This window comes from Apis cerana, linkage group LG14 (assembly GCF_029169275.1).
Source record: "Apis cerana isolate GH-2021 linkage group LG14, AcerK_1.0, whole genome shotgun sequence".
NCBI classification, from domain to species: Eukaryota; Metazoa; Arthropoda; class Insecta; order Hymenoptera; family Apidae; genus Apis; species Apis cerana.
In genome coordinates this window covers 3,429,827-3,457,490 of record NC_083865.1, presented here as the reverse complement: position 1 = coordinate 3,457,490, position 27,664 = coordinate 3,429,827, and the positions used below count along the sequence as shown (strand labels likewise).

The window sequence follows — 27,664 nt, the reverse complement described above, 5'->3', positions numbered from 1 at the left end:
GTCGTAGGCGATGAAAGAATGGAACAAAAAGATGGATACAATGGACTTACCTTGGTATCGACCCTCATTGTGGATTTCAAGTTTCCACGTGCCGTGTGGTCTTTCTCCCCAAGTGTGAACCGACATAAATGGCCATTGATTGAAACCAGCCTTCGAGACATCGTGTGGCCTTTTTGCAAGAAGGGTGCTCTTTGTACCTTGTGGAGATGTTAGTTGTATCTGAAGATCCCCTCTTCTCGATGCCATCAATGAAACCTTTGCCTGATGAAAAGTGTAATATACATAATATATCGATATTAATAGTTAGAAAAATAATATACTCATTTAATTCGTATAATCTTCAAGAAATATCGATAAGTATCCAAACTTTGCAATGCTTCAATATGAAAAATATTTTGACTCTAATTTTTGTAATTTTCAGGAAATTATATATAAATCATAATGTAAAATAATTAAATATTGCGATACTTTGATTCTTAAAAAAACAATTTATTAATTTTGATAATAATTCACCGTTAATGTTAAAAATAATTCAATAGAGGCATGTATTTAGAAAAATTTAAGGGCAAATCCCTGTTATAAACGTGATTGAAACCTATTTCAGACGAAAACTATTATTTAACCTACTACTTAAAGTGAGTGACATAGTACTTACTTGCACGTGCTCGAGAAAATTAACGCCGCTACACTCCTTGACGTGCAATTCCAGAGTTAGCTGGCTCTTTGGTGGTATTGGCCTGCACGCACATACGAAATTTAGGTCAGTTCCAGAAATAAGAAATTCCATGATTTCATTATTATTACCAGTTTCTCTATTTCTATTTTTACGACGTGGAATAGTTGATAAGTGTACAATATGTTATTTTCATCGTCTATAAAATTTCTCTATTTGGAAGGGTGAACGATCTTTGGAATAGTCGGCATTAAATCGGGTGCACGCGTTGCAAAAGCTATTTCCTGGAATCAGTTTATCGTCATCAGAGCAACGCAAAGCAGACTACGTACGTGGCGGAAATAGTGATGGATCGAATTGCATCGTCACGTCTTACATAGTCATTTATATCACAAAAGGCACTGGATCCTAAATTGTATTTGATATTTTCTGGTGACTTAATTTTCTATAAATCACATTTCCATCGTAGGAATGAAGGTACGTATGAATTTAATAGAAAAATACGTTGTTTCTTTTTTTTCGTCAAATTTTATGAAATTAGAAATATTTATTTTAAATTGTTAAAATTGGCGAACAAGTTGCACGATCAACTTTCAATCTTTTTCTCTTTTATTTGATTTTTGTTTATTGATTTTACAATTATTGCAATAAATTACTGACTAACCTGCCCATGTGTGGTGCTGACACCTCGCACTTGTGTTGTTCTGGTACTGTTCGCCATCTTTTGGCCAATCGCACCATGGCAGCTGCATCCATTAAGCCATAACCAAAACTGTGGCTCACTAAGTAAAAAGTAGAAATTTAAAAAAAAAATTATATCAAAACGCATTTTTGTTAATGAATATTATTTTAAAAATTTAATTTATTTTAATTTATTTCAATTTAATTTATCCATAACTATTTCTAACATTTCGTAAATTCGATAACTTAAATAATTCTCATTTCATAAGCGTTTTCTTTTCTAAATCTTTTACTTTTCATCGAAATGTTCAATCTTCATTTTCTATTATTTCACGAAAAAATTCAATTTCCAAAATTTTGAACGATCATGTAAAAACAAATTCAATGTTGTATAAATACAACCAACTCACCATTTCGTCCAACACCGTTGGTCACCCAATCCAAAGCTTTCAGATTGGCAGGTTTCGCTGTCCTCACGACGATGTGTTGCATATCCCTCCAAGTCAAGTCTCTGTTGGCCTCGAGGGCGAGGGCGCATATACCAGCGGCCAAGGGTGCCGATGCAGACGTGCCCGTGTGGCTGGTCGTGCAAAGATGATGCAGGTCAGTGGTCACCACTTGTTTCTCCCCCGATGAACCGGAACTGTAGGTCGTCGCCAGAGTGGACGAGCACGCCTCGCTGTACCAAGGCACCTGGCCGTTCTCCGTCGCGCTGCTGATGGACAACGTCCAGATGCTGTTCGTATAACCGTCGCAGTTGCAGTTGTCGTGATCCCTGCCGCCGTTTCCCGACGCCCACACGAAAATCGACCCTCTACCGTTGCGACCCTGATGATCAAAGCGACGAGTTTAACGAGACCCCCGTGAAATTTTTGCTCCAAGAACTTCTCTTTCGTTACAGAGATCTTGTTAGCGTTGATGAAGATTTGCGTCTTAGGCTTTTAGCCTCATTTTCGAGCATTTTCAAGGGAAGCAATTTTGTAATTAATCGGTTTTTCTCGTTTTTTATTTTTCTTCTTTATATGTGTTAAATGAAAAATAATTAGAATGAATGCACGAAGAAGTACAAGAAGAAATTGTAAAATTGGCAGAGAGATTATTTTTAGAAAAAGTATAAATATATAGTTTTGGATTAAAATGTATGTATCCATCGTGAAACAATGATATTCGTGTTCATTAACGTTGAAATATCTGTATGAGGTCAAATTCTGATGCATCCTCTTCTAGTTAAATATCAAGTTTATACCACTTCCGATACCACTACAGTTCCGATGATCAAAGGACCATCCTCGGAATTATTGGATTATGGCGGTGTGTTAAACGCAATTCTGAGATGTTAAATGCAGTTATAGTTTTGCATATATGTATATGCACATATACATATGTATGTGCATACACGATTTCCTTTAATATAGTGCTAGGACACAGTTATGCGAATAATACACATCTTTAAAATGAAATGCCATTGGCAATTGTTTTACATCAAATTATTAAATCGATAAATTTAACTTTTATGTTAATGAATTTGATTTTTGTTTAGTAAAAGTAAAAGTTAGAAATTTGTTTCATTTCATTATTTTCATTTCAAAAGATTTTCATGTTCAGTTATATATTTCTTATTGAATTATTCCAAAATTAAAAAAGTATTGAAATTGAACAACGAAAACTATTGACATATGGGTTAATAAAAAGAAAATTTTTCTTTTATATTAAATGAAATAATTAATTAATATTTAATTTGATATTATCATTTAAAAGAGAAACAAATTTAAAAGTTATTATTGTTATTGAAAAAATATCAATTTACTTAAAATATCTCAGTAAATAAATTCTTTTTTTCTACAAGTTCAAATATAAGGAATTGATTGTAAAGTTATCTTTTCAAGAACAAGTTAAAAATTTATTCCATTGTGACAATTGCATCGAAATATTCCTTGAAAATTTGGAAGCATTTCAGATATACAAAGCTACCAACTCGAAAGCTACCATGAGTAGTAAAACTGTCTTTATGAATATTTAACGAGTAGCTTTCTATTAAGGAAGAGTGCTTTAAATTCAGAAGTGACAGTAATTATACCGAAAAGATAAATTCATATTTTACTAGGACATTAGTTGGCAATATTGTTGCATTGGCAAGAAAATAGAAAATAAAAATAATTAAATATTATCGAACGTGGAGTTATTTAGATATGACTTGCTTATCTTTGAAAATTTCTTATTAAAAAAAATGAAAAATATAAAAAAAGAATAGAGATAGAGAAGTCTGTTAAATCAGAGTTTTTTTTTATTTATTTATTGTATTTTAATTGCTATTTTTTTTCATTTAATTAATTTTATATTAATGTTCATTTTTATTGAAATTTCGGATAAAATATTGAATCATTTTAAAAGAGAAAGTATTAAAAATTCATTATTTGTTATTTTTCCATTTTATTTAATTTGTTATATCAAAATTTATTTTTATTCGTATTTATATATCTTTTTTATTTTAAATTATCGTAAGACATTCCAATTGTATCATATAATATTTTTTCCTTACAAATATTTATTTTTTTTTTCACAACATTCTGTTTTCCCTCTCATTTTATTTAACTCATATTAATATTTATTATTTTTGTTGGAATTTTATATTTTTATTCATATTTCATATATTTCATCATTCACATACAAAATAATAAATTTACATTCTGTTATTTACATAACAAATTGTCCGATTGAATCGAATACTCTGTTGTCAAAATATTTTAAGCAACTATGAAATAAATATTTCAGTAGAACGAAGGGATGGAAGAGAGAAATATTTTCCTCAATACAGTCGACGATATTCCTGGAGTGTTTAGCTTGCTTTCGTTCTAGACAGAATTTATTCCTTCATATTTAATAAAGAGCAACTTTTGTGGAATATAAACGTTATACCCTATAAGTCCCATTGAATGTTTTTATTTCTTCTTAAATGAATGATACAATGGAAACAGTTTGCCCGCGTAAATATTCAACGGCAAGTTTTTAAAACGAATCTTTAAAGAATGGTAATATAGTGCAAACAATGAATCCACGGTACAAACGTAACATTAACAAAGAGAAACGATCAATGTTTAATAATATCAAAGCATCCAGAAATGTTTTCCACACATTACGATATATCACCTCAAATATCAACAAAAATTTTATCTTTTTATTAAATAAAATTAAAAATAATTAATATTTATCAAAGGATTTATCGATACTTATAAATAATATCGAGGATTAATGATTAATAAAAAAAAAGTGAATAAAATCACTTTTTGGTGGAAACTGAAGAAAATACGAAATAAAAAAAAAAAGAATAAATAATATCGATAATATACGAACGAAATTTTTAAATAAATCTTAAACTTATTTAAGATATATAATGAAAACTTTAAATTTTCCAGATAAAGCGAAGCCAAAATTCGTCAGATGGATTCTTGAGAGCTTGCCAAAATCAATGATCAGTTTTAAACATAGAACAATTGGAATATACATCACGGTTGCCCTTAATACCGCCATTGCGGACAGGATGTTTAATTAATCGCTTTCTTGCGCCTTTCAGTGGCGTCGTGGCTAATTATTCGCGCATCTCCTTTTGGAAATTCGACTCTACCTTCTGACTTTCCGCTTCTAACGACATCCTTGTGCCTTTCCAGCAAAAGTGCCTTCCGATATTTGCATATGACTTACGGCTACCCTCGAAGCGAGCAAGGTTAAAATGGTAATGCGTGCAGGTGCGGAGTTGGCGACAAGTCGTTTAAAAGCATCCAATTAGAAACTTTCCCTGGGCTGACCTCGTCGACTTGTTAAGTCTGGTCCAGGAAAAAAAGTTTCGTGGTTTAATCGAATTATCAGTTTCTGGCAATTTATCGTTTCGAAGGAATCGTTTTTTAATCGGCATAGAATAATTGCCAATATAAATTTTATAATTCTTTTCAAAAATATAGACTATTTCTCAAGATTAATTTTCAAATGATACAATTTTAAAACGGATCTGATGTAAAGAAATAACAATTAACAATTTGTAATTTATAAAATTTCACTAGTAATTGTTCTGATAACTCGAATCATATAAAGTAACAAATAATAAAGCTTTCATTCTACTTGTTTCTCCTTCTTTTCGATATTTAATTATTTTCAAAAAATTAGATTTTCATTTTCATCGAATTTCACTTATCACTCATCTCGCACAATTCTCTCCTCCAAACTTATTCGTTATTTTAAAGATCTATGAGTCAGTGGATGCAAAGTTGAATGAAATTTCTCGTCTAAGGAGCAAGATAAAAAGGATCGGATGTTTCCCCTGACAAACGTAATCGAAGAGAGTTGCTTTCGACCGACTGTCTAAGCATGTAACATCGAGATAACAACCGAGGTATCTCCTTTCCCGCTGTCGTCCCGCGGAAACATTCGAGAAATGCTTGGGGGAAATACATCTCTGGAAATTTCATTCCAGGGAGAACGAGGCCTTCCAATCTTATCGATCGCGCCAGACTTTTTCTCCTTTATTTGGATAACGAATTATTTGTTTTTCATGCAGGTCTAATGGAGAAGAAGGAATCCAATTTTTGCACGAAAAGAAACTTTATTCCCTACAAAATAGAGTGATCCATTGTTATATGTGGATGTTTATAGATTTCTTTTTACACGATCTTTTTATTTTTGCTATCACAGCACTGGATTTTTAATAATAATAAGATTCGATTAGACAAGAATTTGTCACAATTCTTAATTTTGGAGGTCGTTGAATTATATATATTTTAAAATTAATTGCAATTTCAGTATGATTTTGTTACTCTTTATTTTTGCTTCACTATCTGTAACATTCGTTTATATTTCGAATTTTGATCTATTTGTTCATTCTAGACATAAAAATTCTATAATTCATTCAATTTCGTTAATTCCTCAATTCTCAGGTCAATCTAAATGGATTGAAAAATTATTTAACTCAGTATAAGAGAGAATCATTTCTCTTTTATTTCTGCTTTTTAATTAATTTAAAACTGCGCGTTTCAATACATTTAATTTGCGTGTAAAGAAATAAAAAATATTTACTAACCTTTGTGATTCCCTCAATGAAAGCTCTAGTGGCAAGTTCGCCAGGACCATCGACGGTTTTTCCATCGTCGTCAGGTCCCCAGGAGGCACTATAAATATCGATGTGTTGAGGATTTAGACTCAGAGACCTTGCTTCGACGGCATCCGTTACGTCTCCGTCCAACATTCTCACTCCTTTGCACAGATAAATATTCCCCCTTAATTATTTACTTTCGATTGAACATTTTTTTTAATCACAAAAAGTATGTAATAAACATTCTATATTTCTAAAAACTATACGATCGAGTATCGAATTAACTCAAATTAACTTAAAATTAAATTCGAATTGGAAAGATAAAAGATGAAATTAAATCGAATAAAATAATTCGGGATAAAAGTAAATTTATATTTCAATTTGAGAGTATCGTAGAGATTTTCATAAAACAAACAAAAGATCTTATAAAGATTTTTTAATCATTTATATTAGATTCTCTTGTTTGTTCGTGTAATCTTTTGAAAAATTTGCGTTCTAAATTCTGTTTCTCTCGTACAATGAATAATGCAATTCGTGTGTACATAAATATGTGTGTACTTGCCAGACAAACATTAGTTTCCATTATATTCTGAGAATATAATTCCTTTAAGTTAGATACACTTTTGATATAATGTTCACAAAAAGAACAATCCAATTCTTTTTCTATAATTATCAATTTAATTCTTTTTTCAAGACTTATCGCATTTCATTAAAATATATATTCAACGATTTTCCGTTAAAATTAATTTGTATGTGAAAATTAGCTTGATAAGAGACAACTATTTATTCACACTTCGGTTAACTGTTCTTCGAGTACACTTACCCCCGACGCCAGCTCCAAATGCAACTCCTACCGCGCACAAGGAATTGTTAGCAGTTGCAGCCACTTCACCAGCGCATCTGGTGCCATGTCGATTACTGTCTAGAACATCGTATCGTGGCATGGGATCTTCATCATGATTATTGACATCGTAGCTGGCTTGTGGGTCCTGGAATATCCAATTCATTTTTCCACATCAAAATTTGTTGAAAATAATTTTGTTCCAATTTTTCTTTTGCAATTTAAAATCATAGAATTTTTATATTTTAGAAAGTTTATATTTTTTGTCAAATCAATTGTGTGTTGTTTTCTGTTATATTTTTAGACAGTTTAATTATTATTTTAAGAAGGAAGTTGATAGAAGGAAAATTTTTAAATAGAAGTCTAGGCTTTTAAAATTTTTTTTTCTTGTAGTATAAATTGGAACAATATCATTTTAATATAATATTTTTATGTTAATAATACTTTCATTTAAACTTTTTATTTTTCTTGCTTTGATATCTTCGAGACATTTCCTACTTTTATAATTCGAATCGTTGGACATTGTTATATATATATATATATCATTTGATAAGATGTTTAATTAATATGGAATGAACTACTTTTGTAATTACTGAATACAACTTGGCTACAGTTTTACGAACTTTCCAGTGAATATCGATTTCCTACTAGTTCCAATGTAATTGCTTTTTCCTTCGGGCAGTTTGAGGATTGTTTTAAAGTTCGATGCCACGGTTCTCGACTCCTTTCATACAATATTTTTTTCCAATCGATTGAATAAATTCTTCTCCCCAAGTTATGAAATGACATTAATTTTTTACATCTATGCGAGCAAATAAATCATTTTTAAAATCAAATATAATAAAAATACGTATTCAACTATTTCACGGGAAAAAATAAAAAAAAAAAATCTGGAAAATTCAGATATTTTTTCATTCAGTTTCGAATAATATTCAGAAATGAATTATAAGAGCAGATTTTTATTAGATTTGAAAAATTCTCAAACATTATGAGGTTTTAAAATGATTCTCAAAATGCTTTATTCTTACAGATAGAAAAATCTTAATTAATTTTTGACAAAACAATTGCTAAAATTTTATCTAATCTAATCCTGTAATTATTCAGAATCAAAATAGTAATACATAATAAAATTGAAAAATAAATTTTTTAACAATAAAAAATATGTACGTAATAAATTGTACGAATTACAATAAAAATAAAATAAAAGTGAATAAATTAAAGTCAGAAGAGGATTAAAAGAAGTCTACAAAAATGAATAAACTCGACTTTCTTATATTATCATAAATTTTAAACAATTATATCAAAACAATATCAAACATTAAAAATCATAAACACAATTGCTAACATTATTAAATATACGTACACAATTCTAAACTTAATATTCGATATAACAGAAAAATTTCAGCATCATTGACCAAATATATCTCTTTTGGGCCAATATCGACTACCGTGTACCCGGTCTGATTATAGAGAGCCGTATCTACTGTGATATTGTGAAACTCGGTGTACGTTTGTTCGCGGTTGCCTTATTAACTCCGTCCATTCACCAGTAAACATACGCGTTTCTCTGGTGCGGTTCGAGTCTAGTGTTTGACTCTGCTCGGTCGGTTTCCAGTTTCAGTCGGTAACTTGGACAATTTCGGTGCGGAACTCGGATTTCTTAAATTCTTCCAACCCCGTTCTTTGCGACTATTTCTCGCTTTATAGGGGACCATTGTTCCCTCAACGTCGTTAATCGTGACCTCACGCATTCCTTTGCAATAATTTCACGTAGGGAAACGTTTCACGATGCAGCTAGGCGGAATTAGACGTTTTGGTATGTCGAGAGTTTCAACGTTTTTGGCAACGTTCCTAGATTCGTCTGTCTTCCGCTTTTGCAGAGTTGGATTTACTCTGTGTTTGCCTCAATATCGATCTTTGCGCAAAATGGGACGAGTTCTGATAAATTGAAGATCTTGCGGAGGATATTTATATCTTTTGAAAAATTAGAAAGAAATACTTGAAAAATTATTGCAAATTATTGATTTGTTACCGAGGAAAAGATAAAAAATAGATTTTTAGATGATAATTTTAACATTTATATAGTTGATAAATTGTTATTTCAATTTTTAGTGAATTTTTCAAACTTGAAGTCTCTGATTTGTATTAAAAAAAGAAGACAAAAGATTATTACTTGTCGAATTGTTAAAATAAAATAAATAATAAACCGTATAATTTATTAATTTATTTTTACCAATAAAAATTTAATTACAGCGAGTATAATGAAAGATTGACTTTTCGATTTATTTTCTATTGAAAAGTCCATAAATCTGTTAAATCCAAAGATTAAGTGTTTATTGATTTAAAAGGATAAACAATAGGGCTTACGTAGTTCTTATAAAGATCCGGATGATTCTTTTCCAATCCGTCATCAAGAATCGTGACCACGACTCCACGTCCCGTAATTCCTTCAGCCCAAGCTTCCTGCACGTTCATATCTAACCCCTTTCCCCTGTTCTGAAACCAGTGATCAATTTTAAAGATTCGTAAAGAATAAACAGACATTTTACATTAAAAAAAAAAAAGTTTCAGCAAATTTACAATTTTATACAAGATCGGATAAAGAAAAATTCAAATCCAACTAACCAAGTACCACATCTGAGGCCACATCTCGTCGTTGAGAACGGTTCTCAGGTTGGACGGACCGCGTTTAATAATTAGATCCCGTTTCGTTCTCGATTTTACCCGTTGTTGCTCAGCTCGACGCACTCTGCGGTCTTCTATTAGCCTCCCCTGCACTCCGAAATGCGGTTCCGCTGATCTCTTCACGACTGACGTGTGCACCATGTGATACCAATCGTCCACTATCTGTGACAAAAGAACAATCTCGCATTAACGCCTCTGCGCGATAATCCTGTCTTTGGACAGAACTTGTTTCAACGAATGAATTTTAATACGTAGAGACTTACTTGATATATCATATGTCTGATAATAATCTGATAATACGTCTGAGTTGCGGCTAGTCGTTTTATTAGCAGTGTAATTTTGCGTTTTGATCGAACGCACAATGCATTTCAACGAGAGAATGCATGAGATTTTGTATCTTTGGTCGTTAAGACGATGCTTATCTAGATTTATTCTATCCTGTTGCGTGGTTCGAGGAAGAAATTTAGAAAATAAAATAGTAATTGGGGTAAGTTTATAATGGAATATTTTATGATATTTTGTTAAAACTTTTTCGTGTTAAAATTGTGTTTAAATTATTTTAATATTGAAAAGTATTTATTTATTAAAATTGTTTAATAATGATTTTAATTTAGTTTCATTTATAGTCTTTACATGGATGTTTAATAATTAAGAATTAATTCGATTGTAGATAGAAATTAAATTCCATATATTCTATGTTTTAAAAAAATTAAATTAATATTTAAAAATATTTTAAAAAAATCTAGTAGAGAGTTGGCCAATTTATCTTCTGTGCTTAATTACTGCTCAAACATTTTTTCTTTCAAAGAAAAATTAAATTATTATAAATTTAACGAAAATTTATAAAATCAATGCATTAATATTATTAAAAAATTTTATCCTCTACAGGAAAGTCGATGATAAATAACAGAAAAGAATTTTATCTTTCCATTCCGTACAATTTGTTCAACGTTATACTGTTTTAATTTTTACAGAACTGAACAGAAACATTTGAGATAGCACAGATTAATGTTCAGAAGCGAGAAATAAAACATTCAATGTTGCGAATCGTAAATTTTTCATTAAGGGCGAGGTATTCGTCATATTTTCGTATTGAAGGGGGGGGAAATTAAAGCTGCTCGTTCGGGGTAAGATTATTTGATGCGCAAGTTTGTTCCTCGGCGATATGTAACTGTAAAGATGTACGATACACCGTAATGATAAATGTGAAAAGTTGGCAACAGCTGCTGCAGGCGAACTTCTTACCGTTTCTTTCCCGGTGACAACTGCACCGCATTTTTTTCTTCCTCCTCTTTTTTTTTTTTTCAAGCTGAACATTTCTTTGTTCCAAGAATACGCCTTAAATCCCGCGATGAAGTATTGTTTCGTATGCTTTTATCGCGTTGAAGCGAAGGATACGCTCCTCTATTGTTGCTGTCAAATATTTTATCCCATCTCTAATTTTTTATTTCGCAATCCAAAGGATTTTTCGTCGCATCGAATATTTTCTGAGAGGTTTTTTTTTTTAAATTATTCATCGATGATAATTCCTTTTTTCCCCCTCTATTTTTTATCATTCGAATTTTAATCTTCGATCGAAATATTGTATTTAAGAGGGATGTTGCGCAACTTGGAAAAGCTAGAGGGAGAAATTTTCTACGATAAAGCACGTGGCGTGAACTCTTAATCAATTGCTAATTTCTCGAACGAAAATTTTCGAAATTATATATTCTATCGTAATTATGTTTTAAAGCGATGCAAGAACGTTTCAATGTAATTAAATCAAAAGTAAAAGCTACACCGTGTTTCTTTGTTCATGGAAAATTTTAATTTCTCTAATTTTTATTCATTTTCTAACTTAACTTTGGAAAGATATCTCGTTCCAAATTATATTAAATCGATCTTTATAAAAAATTTTTATTCAGTTTCACATATAAAGTGAGAAAAATTAAAAAACCTCCGAGAAAATAATTTCCCTTTTAGAAGATACAAGATACAAAATGAATAAAGAATTAGGAAACGTAGAAATTATAAACACGCATATCCAGATAATTAAAATACAAGTACTAAGAATTTTAATTTTAATACCAATTTATTAATACAATTTAAAAAAATCATAATGTGACAAACACTTTCATCTCATCTTTTTCCTCCCCCAATTATTTCTATTATCTTTTAATTTTCCAAATATTGACGATATTAACACTGTCTAATTATACACACATTCTTTAAAGCTCATTCTAACCGTTTAAGCTTTAAAATTTAAAAATGGAACAGATTCACCCTTAAAGTCTACACCCTCGTCACAAAAATGACGTCGCACCTCGACCATTACCGGCAAACACGGATCCAAACTGTTCTTCGTCTTGTAGATCTTCAATCGTACTTTGTACTTCTGACTCTTCCATTCACCGTTCGATTTGTAATTCTCGTTTCTCTTCCGTCGAATCAAATGCCCGTCCATCGATTTCGTGTCACCTTGTTGCTGCAACCTACTGTCGCAGGCGCTTTGATTTTTATTTGATTTACGAGGTTTTTTATAAACGTCGATCTTAGAATCGACACTTTTGTCTATTGTCGAGAATTGATAACGAGAATTGGGCTTCTTGTTCCTCTCCTTCAAAGAAATTGCACGTTTCTTGCACATAGGAGATCTGCAACTCTCTTCGTCTATATGTATAATTTTCGGCACCCTCTTCACCTCGTCCGATTTTCTTTTCAACGTTTTCGTCTTTTTCTTGTATTCCTCGTAAGGGATATATTCAATGGTGGTCGGTTTGATGGATGGTTTGTACTTGTTGTAACTCGGCTTCTTCTTCATCTTCTCGGACCAGTGGGCGGATGGGGGTGGTGGTGGATCAGGCTTAATATCCTCGTACGACGCATTAATTTTAGGGATGTATTTCGGCTTGTTGTGGGAAGAAGGATTTCTGGGAATTTTATTTTCATTTTTATCACTTCTTTTGAACAGATACGACTTAAGCGAGTCGGAACTGTGCTTCTTTATGCAAGACACGAGGAACTCCATTTTGGATTTAACTTTCGACATCTCGTTTGTCGTGAAATTATTGGTTGAATTGGTGATTGACGTTTTTTGATTGCCAGTTGAATCATCGGTAGATGACGTTTTTGGATTGCTGCTGGTTGGATTTTTTTTTTTTGAATGAATCTCTTGATTCCGATCGGATTTCGAGGATTCAACTTGATCCTCTTGCTTCGTCATTTTCTGACACTCGTCCTTCATCAGTTTTTCGGGCTCTTTGCACTTTTGGACATCGGTATGCTCCACGGTCTTTTGACACTCCTTTCGAGCATCTTTGCTTTTCTCCGCCTTTTTGTGACGTGACTTTTCTATCAGGCGAATACATTTCTCGTTTACAAGTTGTGCTTGCTCGCAACTATTAAGCGATTCTTCAGCTGAACATTTTTGGACATTGTCCGAGGGAGTTTTCTCCTCCTCTTGATTAATTTTAGAGGATTTATTTTTGGGACTTTTTTTCACCAGTTTGAAAGGGATCTTCTTCCCGGTTTTTTCATCATTTCGTTTCTCGCATTTTTCCAATATCTGTTTGTAATATTTCTCGTAGCCATCTTTCACGAGTTTGAAATTCGAAAAGTTCCTCTTCGAGTAATTGTTAATCGTTAACGGTTTCGTTAACGTTAAACGTTTCAGGTGAATGGGAAATCTTTTATTCAAAATATAAGTGGAGACTTGTTGCCTGATGAAATTGAAATTTTGATAGTTGACAGTCGATGGCCTGTTCAAGATCGAATCTTTTTCGAAAGCATTTTCCAATTTGTCGAATATTTTTGTGAATTTTTTGTTCGGTGATAAATAGACTCCTTCTTGTAACTTATAAAATGGTGAAAATTGTAGGATTTTATTAAATATATATTCCAAGTATTTCGTTTTGTCAAATTGTGTACATTTTTGATATATTATGTTTATTCTCGGTATCGACGATTGTACTTTCGAAGATACCTGCCAATTGTAATTAAAAATATCGATAAATTAAGATCTAAAGAATATGTTGTATGATTAGGAAAATTATTATTATTTCTTTTTCTTTTCGAGTAATTGAATAATTCAAAGAATGGAAATATGTAATATAATATGTGAAAATTTCCTTTTTCTTAGAATTTCTTCAAAGATAAGAAATTTGAAAGATAAATTTGTGGTTCTTATATTGTCTTGTATGATTAATTACTTATAAAGTTTCTTCAAAAGAAAAAAAAACAAAATTTTTATTATATATTTTTCACTTTTGCATATTCGTTTCAATATTTCTATAGAAAGTCAAGAAAGGAAAAGAGCTTCGAGAACTTGTCTTTATCGATATACATATATATATGTATCATTAATAATTATATATATATATAATTATATGTGTATATATATATATATATATATATATATATATATTATTAATGATTCATTATTTTACAAAATATTTTATAAGATAAAGTGCTTCATTGAAAATATTACAAGACAATGTGTTTGATCATTTACACCAAGATATTTGCAATGAATATTTCCATGTATCTTAATGAATTTGAAGATATAAAAGCTTTACCTTTCGAATGAAAAGACCCAACATTTCCTAATAGAAGTTGAATTGATGTATCTTACATGTTTTCTTTTTACAGAAAACTTTTCTTAGTTTCTAAAATTTCCTCAGTTTATCGTGTCCTTTTATTATGATATTCGTTCTTTTTGAGGTTAATTTCTCGTTTGGATTTTCTCAAATTAGTTACTATTCACTCTCTTCTTGAGAATGAATTCTGAGAATAGTTATTTTTATTCACAGAAAATTTTAGTAATCGAAAAAAGAAAATAATAATTTTGTGAATGAATTATCAAATATTTTAAAAAGTAATTTTGATTACTAAAATTTTGATCTTGTCATAGTGAATGTGAATTGCGGAATAAAATTTATTCGCTTGCATTTTCAGATCGAATGAAATGTGTTTCTTTTTTTTTTTTTTATTTATTCATAATAATTATTTGATATATTCATACAACACAAATTGTAGAATCTTTCTTTTAAAAGTAAACATGAATTTTGTTATTGATTTTTAAATTTTTATAAAAAAAAAATGAAAATTACACAAATTGAAATTTTATACCCATAATAATAAACAATTCAATAAATTGAATTTATAATCATTAACAATTTACAAATTAATTGATTTTTGATATACATGAAATTTGTATTTTTATTTCAAATTTATTAATTATATATATAAACAATAACAATAAATATCTCTTTTCGTTGTTTCATTTGTTTTGAAACAAAGTAAAGTTTAATCAAAATAAATCGCAAAGTACTTCTTTTCATTCATTCATCATTCATTATTTTCATTTTATAAATTTTATAAATTTTATTTTATAATCCTTTCATTTTTATCCTTCCACTCAATCAAGTCTCAATGCTTGATGCGTCGAAATATCTGTAAATACCTGATATCTATCTGTATAGTTAATTTCTCCTCGAACTTCCGGCATCAGGACGTTTTGGAATCCAATGCTAGATTGTTTTAGTTCCGGGATTCGAGTTCATCTTCGATATGTGCTTCAACATACGCAGACATTAATCGATCTGATTCATCGCCAGTTTAGCTTACGCGGTTCCAGAACTCTCTCTCTCTCTCTCTCTCTCTCTCTCTCTCTCTCTCTCTCTCTCTCTCTCTCTCTCTAAAAGGGATTTTCCAATAAATTCCATTTTGCATGTTGTTATAATACGATGCGTGACAACACGTATGAACAGTGAAACTACATTTTCCTGCTTTCGATTCCATCGAAATTCAACCATTGTTTATTCTGATTTAAACCTTCGTTAGAATTTAGGCTATTATTTTCGAGGATTTTTTTATTCTATTATCAATTGTTTTTTCCTGTTATTAAAATATTTATTTTAGAAAGTTAGGCGTTCGTTTTTGAATATTTAACGAAGCTTGAATTTTCGTTTTATTAGAATTTCATTCAAATTGATGATGTTGCGTTATAATATTCATACAATGGGGGAGGTTTAAGCCATTTCAAACCTCAGAAGAAATTATTTTAAAAGTATATCGAACTCCGATTAATAATTGTGATTCCTCGTGAAATTGTTTAAAAATCATCTCTTCGAAGCTTGGTATTAATAAGATTTAAAGAATTCCTCAAAAGGAAAGTTTCCATTCAACAACTCCATACCCGATAATCGCCACATTTCTCCTTAATACGTACTTAATATTATCTTAACATGTCCACTGTGCTCAATTCTCCGACGTTGTAAACGTGTTCTACGAGCATCTATATGTGCTTTGGTGATAATGACCGGGTAAATTGAGCACATGTATGCACTAATGATGCAAATAGGTTAAGCAGCAATCAAGTTCTCCCGACGTTTCTCCCGATATTAATAAAGTTAACGATGTTGCTTAAACAAAGTGAAATGCTTAACACGCTCGAGAATAATATTATCGTTCGTTTATCGAACGATGGAGATAGGAAATACGTGGGAAATCGTGCGATCAATTTATCAATATCACCCGAATCGATTTGATCGAAACGATAAGTTAAAATTAAAATTCAACGGCGAGGAGAGGAGATATTATACAGCAATATAAATAGTCGTAATTTTAGAAAATAGAAAAAAATATACGAGCGAAGGGCTGAAAGAGAAATCTGGAATGGAATATCCCACGCATATCCCCATTTTCCACGCGGATACGTTCAAATGGACCCCCGCGTTGTCCGAGTGAATTTTAGCGCGGATCATTGTCAAGCATCCCGCTTGTTCGTTACCGCATTCGCGATCGATCACGATTTCGACGTGAGGCTGCGTTAAATATGATTTGCGGAGTGAGAGAGGGAACTCTGCGTGGACTCGTGTGAAAGCATTGGATTTCAATGGGAGGGAGGAAATTGTGGAAGGTCGCGGAGGAATACGGCGAAAATTCGCGGTTGGTGATTCGACCAAGTGGGAGAGGCGGGAAAATTGAATCTTTGATGGGCGGCGGAAAGGAAACTCGGTCGAAGAAATTAGAAGAAATCGGTAATGCCTTGAGAAAGAAGCGAGGTTGGAGGAGATTTCTTTCTTTCTTTTTTTTTTTTTTCTTTTTAGAAGAGGAGGCAATAGAGGTGGATGCGCTTCTGGACGATTTCGAGCGGGTCGAATCTCCTCGAGAATGGAAATTGCCTGGGAAATTGTGGTTCGTGTTGAAACATTCACGAGTGTATCGAGGGCAATGCAGGCTCTCTCTTTTTTCTCTACGATTGGTCGAGTGTTAAGATGGATTTAAAGGAGGAAGGTAGAATTTTAACGTCGTTTGTAATTGAATATATATATATATAGTTTGGGAGATTACAGCGGGGATTGTGTTGCCTATTGTATGAATTCTACTCGAAATATTACAAACTTTTACTTTTCTCGTAAATTTTTATGGATACCGAGATAACATTTTTTTCCTTTTCAAATTTATCGGCTCGAATTACGGCAGTTTTGATAGAATGTACTTTTTTATAACCGTCTTCCCCATAAGTAGAATCGTTCTCCAATAGCAAAGGTGGTTGTAAAAAGATACGTCTGCCGTGAAAAATTTTATTGAACCGATATGTTGGAAGAAAAATTGCCGCTATTCGATAATAATTTTTCAAAGGGAATACAAGTTGAAATACAATTTTTATATGGCACGATAGAACAAAAAAATATTCTATGATTATAATTTACACGAAATTATTTCATTGTCCCGTGAATTTTCCGCTTTCACATTCAAACTCATATTATTAATCATCGTTATTAAAATGTATTATTATTTCATCACTCGAATATAATAAATTTCACCGATCTGAACCAAGTCGCGTGTCAATATTACGAATAAATATTGTTTTTCTCGATCTTCCCCTGTTTCGATCAATCGTGATCCGGCCAGTTCGGCTTAGACCATCCGGTTAAGATTCGATCCGATTTTACGCAGTCGTGGATTTTTCGACCATTTATTTTTGGCACCCTTTTATTTAACTTTTTTAAACTTTATATGTATAAACTTTATATATAGATGATTTTATAAGACGCGTGTGACTCAATGAAATTTACCAACGATGTTGTTAACTCAATACACGTATCTCAAGCAGAGAAGCCAGTTTGGAAGGCAATGCGTCTTCAAATTAGAAGAGCGGATCGGTGTGGAGAACATACCGCCGGAACCATATCTTATGGAGGATTACATCTATCGGTCGCATAATGATGCTGCGGTGCAAATGGCTCCACAATTCGCGGCCCACGAGGTAAAAGTCGATAATAACCTATATCTTTTTAGGTTAGATTTATGAAACAGGTATATTTACTATAGGATGATGATCATTTTCAACGGGCCGTATATTTATTAATTCGAAATTTTCCAAATTGTTTCATCTTCTCTTCGATATTGTTATCGTAATTTTATAATTTTTATATAGATTATTGTTTTTTTATTTATTTTCCTATGATTCCAAATGTATCGTATATAATTATTTCAATATCGATTTTTTTATCAATAACAAATATTATATCTTATGTCATTTCTTTTTATTTATCTTTTCTTTTATTATCACTATATTATTTTTCATTCTTATTCTTTCAAAGAATAATTATTTCACATGAACGTTATTTTATTTCAGGCGCAAACAATAAGAAAGCCTATAGTCAATACAGGAATGTATCACGAGGAAGGTGGTTGGCCAAAAGAGGTGAACTACCGAGATGTCGAAGTTACTCAAAGATATCGTCGACGTGTGGAAAAGGATGATATTTGGGCACCAAGTATGAGGAGACTTCTCTCGGTAAGTTTGAAAGAAAAAAGAAAATAAAATATTCGCCGATTATTTATACGAATAATAAATAATTTAAATTAGAATTAACGTTTATGATTAAATTATTAATTGTAAATTATTATTAATTAAAACAATTGCTCGGAAAAATTGTTTAGATGATGGAGCATTGCGTTCTTGAAAACAATACTATGAACATCTACGAAAACTTCTTCGACGATTTGATTCCCACGCGTATGGCCAAAGAGTACAATCTTAGGTATACCTAATATATTCAAAGAATTAATTCTCTAAAACCATAACGATCTTATTTAATTAATGATGAGACGAGACAAATTTTTATCCCTGTTTTACCTCTTTTAAAATCTTTCTTTAAAATTAAATTACTACGTTTAAATAGATGCATATTTAGGAAAAGGAGATTAGGGATAAATTCTTAGAGAAAGATTGGAAATTCTTAAAAATAAATCAAATCTATCATTGACGAAACTGGTAATCCCACCAAATTCATTAACGAAACGACTATTCAATTCTACTCATTGAATCGAAACGAGCGTTATAAAATCGGGACACAAATTTACAAGCAATGGGTAGTACAACGATCGGCACCGATCCGGCAATGAAAATCCGTAGAGTCGTAAAATTAACGACCGAAGCTTGTTTCGTCCGTGATAGCATCAACCGGATGATATACGCTCCCCGTGCCTGCAAAAATCAAAGGGCTTTCGTTTGTTCAATCCCCTCGTAATGTACGCGTATCATCGCTCTGTTCAAATATTTTTATTTTCGCGTCAAAATTGAATCGAGCGCCATCTGCATCGATCCAAACGCAACAAACATCATCCTAACCTAAATCATGGATTACCTTTCCATTCCCAATTTTAACTTTTCGATTCAGTTAATACTCAATGGTACATGATACGAAATTTCTGAAACACACATTTTACAAAGAAAATCGTGTGTAACTTGCACATAATTTCATCTTTTTTTTCGTAATTGCTTTTATTACTGCTCTCCCATTGAAAGAGCCATTTGTACCATGATACATAAGGATAACATTATTTAGAATTATAGAAGGAAGCAAATGATCACGGTTATTATTAGCTATGAGATAGAATATTATAATTTTCAACTAATTACTCATCATTTTAATATCTCTCTTTAATATTTCTTGCAAGTTATAAGATCTTTTTACGATAAATTTTATGTTATTAAAAAAGTCGAAGGGAAAACAAAAATTATTCAAAAATTACAAGTTCTCTGTCCCATAATTTTCTCTCTCTCTCTCTCTCTCCCTCTTTCTCTTTCTCTCTCTTTTCTTTTTGTTTTCTCAGGGTTGTAAATTTGTTCGAAGACCCAGAGGCGAAGACAAGGCCGATCAGGCATTTATCGTGGTCTCCAAACAACTCGGATAGATTGGCAGCTGCGTACGCGTATTACGAATTCGAGAGAGAGGGGACCACCGACTTAAGTCCGTACTCCTATGTATGGGATATTGGTACTCGGTTATCTCTTATTTAATTCGACACTATAACGGGAGATGTATCCCATTGAATTTATATTTACACATCTCTGTTCGTGTTTATACACGTGCTATATATATATATATATATTCATGGGACACTTTTACAAGGTTTTAGAGGCTAAAACAAACAGGAAAGTTGGTATACGAAAATTGTAATTGAGATCACCCCTCTACAAATATAAATGGAATTTTTTCTGTACCAATTTTTATATTTGTTTTGATCTCTTGAATTGATTATCCTGAAAGATATCTCACGAATGCGTTTAATAAAATTTATATCATCATTTTATATTATATTATCGTACATATACACCAATTATTCATTTTTCATTGCTTCATTAACACATATTAAAGATATAAAAATTATAAAACATGTAATTTATCCTATCCAGAGAATCCGAACAAAGCTCTGTACACGTTGAAGTCACAAATCCCGTTAATGACGGTCGAGTTTAATCCTCGTGATCACGTAGTGTTAGTCAGCGGTCTCATGAATGGCCAGGTGTGTTACTGGGATTTGCGAACCGGTGAAAATCCTATAAGCACCTCTCATGAGTATGTCAGTCACAGGTATGACAGTTTTGATGAAAAGAAATTGAGACGTGTTATTACAAAAATTGACGAAAAAGTGACAAAATATCTCGAAAAAGCAAAATAAAAACAGCCTATGATTTTTGTTTAATTCGATTGAAAAAAACATTTGTTAGACTTTCTTTTTCATATATCTATAGTCGACAAAGATATATCTCATTTAAAGATTCATTTTCCATTCCATTTTTTCACATTAGACTTTTGATTAAGAATTTATAAAAAAATTATTTAATCCAATTATTAAATTCCTTAAAATCTTTCTTAAAAATAATCGTCTCGAGAAAAAAACCTGCTGTCCCTCTTTCTCCACGATCGATAAAATGTCCAACCGAAGTTCTCAACAATTCCTCTTTCTTATCTTTCGTTCCTTTTTCAGACATCCAGCGATCCAGGTCCTTTGGATACCGAGCAAAACCTGCACCGATGTTTTCTCCGCCTCCACCGATGGCTTGGTCTTGTGGTGGGACATAAGGTTTCCGAAAAAACCGACTGATAAATTGGTGATGGACCTCGACGACCCGAAAAGGGGAAATGTATACAAAGCGACCGGCATCACCTCCCTTCAATTCGAACAAACGATGAGCAGCAGATTCTTGGCTGGTACCGAGAACGGTATCGTCGTGAATGTGAACAGAAGGACCGACAATCCGGTGGAGAAATTGTTGGTCAGATTCGAGTGTTACGCGGGGCCCGTGCTCGCCATCGATCGAAATCCTGTTTACACGAAGAACTTTTTGACGGTCGGCAATTGGTCCGCTAAATTATGGGCGGATGACACGAAGGAAGGAAATTTATTTAGCATTCGGTGCGTAATTTTTATACATACGTATTATCATACATACGCTATCTTGGTAATTATTACTATTATTAAATTCACTTATTTTTCGCCAGGACGTGCTATTAATTTCATTTTCCATATTCTCAGTTTCTAAAATGAAAACCGAGATCAAGTTTTTATACTCTTTTTCTCGTTCATCTCTTTCATCGATTGATATTAAAGATACAATAATCTTTGAATACGATTTTTTCGTATGATAAATATTGAAAAATATTTGTCTTTCTCCGATGAATAGCGAACAAACTGTCGATCTAACCGGTGGATGTTGGAGTAAATCCAGGTGTTCCGTATTCTTCACCATAAACACAGAAGGTTTATTGGAGGTGTACGATATTCTGCTGGGTATGGATAAACCATTGATTGATATTCGTCTGTGTCTCGATAAGCTAACCGCGATCAGCTCCCACGATGATGGCGAGTTCTTGGCTGTTGGAAGTCAAAAGGGCAACGTGTATCTGTTGGAGTGCACGAAGGATCTTACTACGATCACGAAAGAAGACAGAATCGCCTTGAACAATGCAAGTTTAATTTTAATATCATTTAATAAATTTTGCTAGGTTGAAAGATTTCTTTGAAATCAACTCTCAAAGTTTCAGCTTTTTTTTGAAGATATACCATTGGAATATCTTATCCCTGAATTCTGAATATTTTGTTATTCAAAATTTTTAGATTAAAAGAAGAAAAAAATTTCTTTCAGGTTCTGTACACTCGATATGACGTTAAAGGAAAGATAATATTGTTCATTAAAATTGTATTAGAAAATAATCCGTTATATTTATTCAATTGAATAGAATTTCCTGCTGAAAAATATCGTTTCTTCTCGCAGTATTTGGACAGGTGTGGCAAATACGAGAGGGCGATCGACAATCGTATGAAAGAAATTCGCCTGGCCCATCATGAAGTTGACGAAACGCATGTGCACGACGTGAAAAAACCCAGAAGAAGAGAGGCCAAGAAGAAAGAGAAACATCCGGAGAAGGAAAAGGAAAAGAACAAGGAGAAAGAAAAGGACAAGGAAAAGAATAAAGAAAGGAAAAGATCAAGACTCTCGAGGGTTAGAAAGAGCATTCCCAAAATCAGCGCTCCTGAACTCACCAAGGCGGAGACGGAATACTGCCGCGTTATCGACGAGGTAAAATATTCGAAATTCTCAAGAGCAATTATATTCTTATTCTTTTATTTCTTTGTTATTTTTACTTTTCCTTTTTCTTCTTCTTCTTTTTCTTTTTTTGCGTGAAATCAATCTACGGAAGTTGAAATTTCATTCATTGTTCAAACGATAAGAATTTTAATGAATATGTACATCTAACAAATGAAAATTATTTTCAAAAAGATAATGCGCAAATTCATGCCACTCGATGAAGAAGACGTGGAAGCGGCGCAGCCATTGTTAGTAGACAGAACGATGGTCCTTCGTCCCGAGGAGGAGGAAGAAGTGGAAAAGGAAGAGGCGAAGAAGGTACGATCGGTAAGGAGGATCAGGAGTCGGCCGAAAGTAGAAAAGCCGGTTAAAAAAATTGTGGAGAAACCGGAAGTCAAAGAAGAGGAGAAATTGGAACTGGAATTAGAAAAAAAGAAGAAGGAAAAAAGGATACGGCCAAAGAAGATTCTGAAGAAGATTTGCCCGGAACCATGCATACCGGAAATTTGTTGCGCCGATATGGAAGGTAAGATTAAAAAATTTTATTAAATTTATTAAATTTCTCTCCTTTTCGTTTGTTTTACCATTTCTTTCCAATATGAATTTATTTCCTTTCTTTTTCTTTTTTTCTTTCTTGGTAAGGTCTTTAAAATAGATCTTTGGCATAAAAGTTGAAAAAAAGTTAGGATGGATGATGAAAATGATCAGTATGAATATTGAAAATTACACAATTAGTTATAAAGATTTAAAAAAATTTAAAATTGATGAAATGGAAGACGCAATAATATATTATATTAATATTAATATTATATTATTAATAAGAAAACTTTGTTTTTCTATTATAATTTTATCTTTCGATTCATCTCAAAATACACACATCTTTGCAATTCTCTCGCGATATTTTTTCAAATTTACCGCTAGCGTGTACAATATACACACGAAAAAAAAGCAACCTACTTACAACAACTTGTCCTCGAGGCATGGACTAATTAAACAAAAGTATATCTGTCATGCAGAATAAACTAAAAAAAAAAAACAAACTAATCAACGGATTAATTTTAATTTCTCGGCGCGCGCCAAGGGTCACTCGAAGCCGCAGCTCCTTCAGAATTGGCCCGAAACTACTCGATAATTTTTCGCTGAAATTCGTTTCATAACGCTTATCGCGGCGAGATATACCCCAGGAAAAGTTTTCTTCAGTTTTCTAGCCCCACGACACTTGTAAATTTCACAATCAACGGTGGAACTGCAAACAAGGAGTGCACGCTCCGCCGCGGCCTCCACTCCTCCGCCGAATTAATTTCAACCCGCGTTTCCGGTATCTCGCCCGTTCCCGACTTCCCGCCCCGAGTATTCTAGGTTACAATTAACTCGGGGCAACGCGTCGGAAGCCACTTAAACGATCGCTGCCAAGTTGATAAAAGGAACGTTAAAATGGTGAGCCATTGTTGAGCTTAAATTCGAGATGAATGGAAGAAAAATGAAACTGTTCGTTAATCGCGAGGCTCCAGAAAGAGAATGGGCTGTTTTAGGATTGCTAGCTTCGTGAAATTTTACAATTTGTAGAATTTCGAGATGCATGGATTTGACTTTTTGAAGTTTTATGTTAAATAGTTTCGAAGAAATTCGAAAGGGTGAGCTCTGCCGGGAATTTTTAATAAGTGAAACGTGATATTCATTTTTTATTCTTTCAATTCTCTTTTCATTTGCATTTAATTTACATCATATGTATCGATTGTAAAATATATAATCGCTTCTTTTTCGAAGAAGAAGAAAAAATATCTTATTCTTATGAATCCATTTCTCATTTTCATAGAGTTGAAGTTTTATGAAAATATTACAAAAATTCAACATTGAATAAGACACTAATCATCGAATCTCTCGACTAAACTATGTCCAACAACGAACATGCAACCGTTTCCCGTGATCGCTCGATATAAATTCGAAACGACATTTCGAGTGTCAAGGAAATAACAGGTTAATACCGGTTTCGAGTTTCTTGAACTCGGCTCACTTATTAAATTCACCTAACATAACCTAAACAGACCGTGACTTTAAATTCCACGTCGACAAAGGAATATTTCCGGATGCTTAAGCGACGTCTTTGATCGCCGCGGCCCCATGCACGATGGGAATACAAAAATTGCATTCACGAACGCCGTTCATCGCCAATATGGAAATAAATCCTACACGCGGCGAGAAAGAACGCCGCCGCCATTAACTTCGACACGCGGTTGTAAATATTTTTCCACGCCCGATAAGACGATATTTCTGCCGAGAAATAATACAAGATTTATCGACGCCGCTCCGTTTTTCCAATCCCTGTTTGCCCGAGGAGCGGAAGTGTACAATGTACTTTCCGTTAAATCGCGCTAACGTTGTTTTTTTATCCCGTGGATTTAAAGGTTTTCAGCGGAAAACGTGGGAAACGTACCGATCGAGACGATTAGGGAGGGGAGGGATCGCGCCTGCGCCTGGATTAGGATGTGAAATTAATCGAACGTCGCGTATATAATTGTGGATTGTCCGATTATTTGTCCAGTCGGTAAATCAGATTGGTCAGATAAAGTTTTTATTTACCGTTGCTGCGGATTTATCCGATTAATTTTGACGATTTTAGTAGACTTTAACGAAAATAATTTTTAATTGCTTTCTCGAAAATTTATTATTTCACGTAGGGAGAGGAAGTGAGTTAATTGTCGAATATATTTATTATAATTACAAAATCACTAATAATTATTAAATTATTATTCAATAGTGTATTTTCATTCTCGTTCTTGTTTTCCTCGCGTAAATAGAATTTGATTATGGAAATTAGATATTGGGTGGTCCCGATAATTACAAAGAACGGCCGAATCCCTTGCTCGAGTTTCACGATTACAAATTAGGATGGAATTAATTAGCGTCCAACAGACGAGGCTCGCGTGCGTGGAATAGTTTGTTTCTCGGCCAGACAGGAATCCCGATTAGTGTCAACGGTGCAAAGATACCGATCTCAATGGGATATTCACGATATTAGCCTCGTTTGGGATAATTGAAAAATTAGGCCCGCCTATATTTTAACGATGATTTTAAACTTCGATGCACGTTTCGTTAACCCCTTCAGGTTCCAAAGATAAAATCGGTTGTTGGCATTTGAATAATTCAAAAGTTCCCTCGTAGATTGTATCTCGTCTGACGACGACATGATGGGAGAAGAACTTGATAATCCATTTTAATTGATTTTATATTCGTCTGATTCGTCGTGTTGTTTGTCATTTTTATATCGATTTATAATCTATTAATTAAAACGAAATGTTTTAATAAAATTTAAAATTAAAAGAAAAACTTGACGAGTTCAATTTCTAATTTGTTTTTTCTCAAAATTAGAGAGTTAAAATTAACCTAAAAGCCTCTGTGATCTTATAATATTCCGAATTTTCTTTTTCTCTTTCACTAGAGTTTTGGAAAATTTGATAAAATTCTAGGAACAATTATGAATCTTTTTATACGTATGTAATTTTTTGTTCGATCGAATGTTTAAAATATTCTAGATGGTAATTCAAATTTTGAGGAATAAAATTCAGGAGTGAAATTTCACTTGGAAGTGTCAAGGAAGGATTAAAAAAAACATTAAAGCTACCCTTAGATTATGCGCTTTGTGGAAAATGATACATTTTTTGGACCTTTCAGGTGTCCAACTTAAGCAAATTTCACTCGAAATTTACCCCTTCTGAATTATTACAGAGACATGATAGCATGTTACAAAGAAATGTGTTAGATTAACATAATAGCACGTTGAAGAAATATGTCGGAATTTTTACTTAAAAGGTAACGCAAATGTTCCATATGATTTTCGTACAAATTTTACTCCCACGTTTTATAGTTATAAAATTTTATTTCGTTTTCAACGTGACATTTATTAATAATCTGTCTAAACGTGTATTGAATTTATTCGATAAAATTAATTCATTTATTTATTATACCTGACTCGATAAAAAAAATTATTCTTCTTACTTGTTCGTTTCACATTTTTAATCAAATTAACCGAAATTTCTCCTCGTCCTAGTCAATAATTTTTCTAATCGCGAGGAAATAAAGTAATTGAAAGATAAAAAAAAAATTTCTATATCCATATTTCTAGAAAAATTGAAACAGGAGCTGGAGGAGAAGAAAAAGGAGGAGAAGAGATTGAAGGAAGATGCGATCGACAGAACGAAGCCGTTCATGATAGATAACAAGTGGTACAAACGATTGACCGATTACATTATTCACATTCCACCACCGACGCGCGCGTTCAAGAGGAAAATCCTGATGATGAAGAACGCGCCGCCATACGTGCTTCGAAAAGAGCTCACCAAGGCGAAGAAAGAGCTTCGCGACTGGCAGGAGCGTGCGATCGCGAAGAAATTGAGCACCTGGACCGTGGCGGAGAAGCTGTTGGCGCCGCCTGTGAAAGTGCTGAAGGAGGTGCCGGATGAGGACGAGAAATCTATTAAATCGGAGGATCTGAGGGAGAAAGAGCCTCACGTCGTAAAGAGAATCATTTCGAAGAGGGTCAGGCCGCCGAAAAAACCGGTGGAACCGACTAAGGAGGAGCTCGAGCAGAAGAAGAAACAGGAACAGATGGAAATGTGGAATTTAATGAAGCAGAAAGTGACGAAGTTCGACATAGTGAAGAAGAGGTTCTATCCGCGGATATCGGCCGTCCTCGTGCACGAGAACGACATGAAGAAGCCAGACGAGGAACAGCCGAAGGAGTAGAATGGGATAAAATTTCGATCGACTAAATATTTAAAAAAAAATCGATATTTTGGAATCATTTTTGAAAATCGAATGGGTAAATTCATCGGTAAA

The 27,664-nt window shown here is 32.8% G+C and overlaps 2 protein-coding genes across 7 annotated transcripts in view; one reads left to right on the top strand and one right to left on the bottom strand.

Moving 5' to 3' along the window:
• Nucleotides 1–27,664, bottom strand: part of LOC108004424 (furin-like protease 1) — a 260,763-nt gene that overhangs the window by 33,062 nt on the left and 200,037 nt on the right. For both annotated transcript variants that reach the window (XM_028664077.2, XM_017067315.3), the window contains exons 3-10: nucleotides 9,901–10,122; nucleotides 9,643–9,771; nucleotides 7,258–7,423; nucleotides 6,423–6,595; nucleotides 1,765–2,182; nucleotides 1,338–1,455; nucleotides 656–737; nucleotides 51–261 (exon numbers count right to left, since the gene is read on the bottom strand). In XM_028664077.2, the coding sequence (XP_028519878.2) occupies nucleotides 51–261; nucleotides 656–737; nucleotides 1,338–1,455; nucleotides 1,765–2,182; nucleotides 6,423–6,595; nucleotides 7,258–7,423; nucleotides 9,643–9,771; nucleotides 9,901–10,122 (1,519 nt within the window). The remainder of the gene's footprint in view (nucleotides 1–50; nucleotides 262–655; nucleotides 738–1,337; nucleotides 1,456–1,764; nucleotides 2,183–6,422; nucleotides 6,596–7,257; nucleotides 7,424–9,642; nucleotides 9,772–9,900; nucleotides 10,123–27,664) is intronic.
• The window catches only part of LOC133665613 (dynein axonemal intermediate chain 2-like), a 58,727-nt gene extending 31,063 nt beyond the window's left edge, over nucleotides 1–27,664 (top strand). The window contains exons 2-12 of one of the 5 annotated variants that reach the window (XM_062085245.1): nucleotides 17,049–17,235; nucleotides 18,059–18,211; nucleotides 18,584–18,745; nucleotides 18,892–18,992; nucleotides 20,068–20,231; nucleotides 20,651–20,828; nucleotides 21,226–21,654; nucleotides 21,923–22,205; nucleotides 22,514–22,819; nucleotides 23,021–23,354; nucleotides 26,952–27,664. In XM_062085245.1, the coding sequence (XP_061941229.1) occupies nucleotides 18,140–18,211; nucleotides 18,584–18,745; nucleotides 18,892–18,992; nucleotides 20,068–20,231; nucleotides 20,651–20,828; nucleotides 21,226–21,654; nucleotides 21,923–22,205; nucleotides 22,514–22,819; nucleotides 23,021–23,354; nucleotides 26,952–27,571 (2,649 nt within the window). In that variant the 5' untranslated portion in view covers nucleotides 17,049–17,235; nucleotides 18,059–18,139 and the 3' untranslated portion in view covers nucleotides 27,572–27,664. Of the gene's footprint in view, nucleotides 1–17,048; nucleotides 17,236–18,055; nucleotides 18,212–18,583; nucleotides 18,746–18,891; nucleotides 18,993–20,067; nucleotides 20,232–20,650; nucleotides 20,829–21,225; nucleotides 21,655–21,922; nucleotides 22,206–22,513; nucleotides 22,820–23,020; nucleotides 23,355–26,951 lie in introns of those variants that run through there. The other 4 variants (XM_062085246.1, XM_062085247.1, XM_062085249.1 and 1 more) reach the window with 4 other exon arrangements.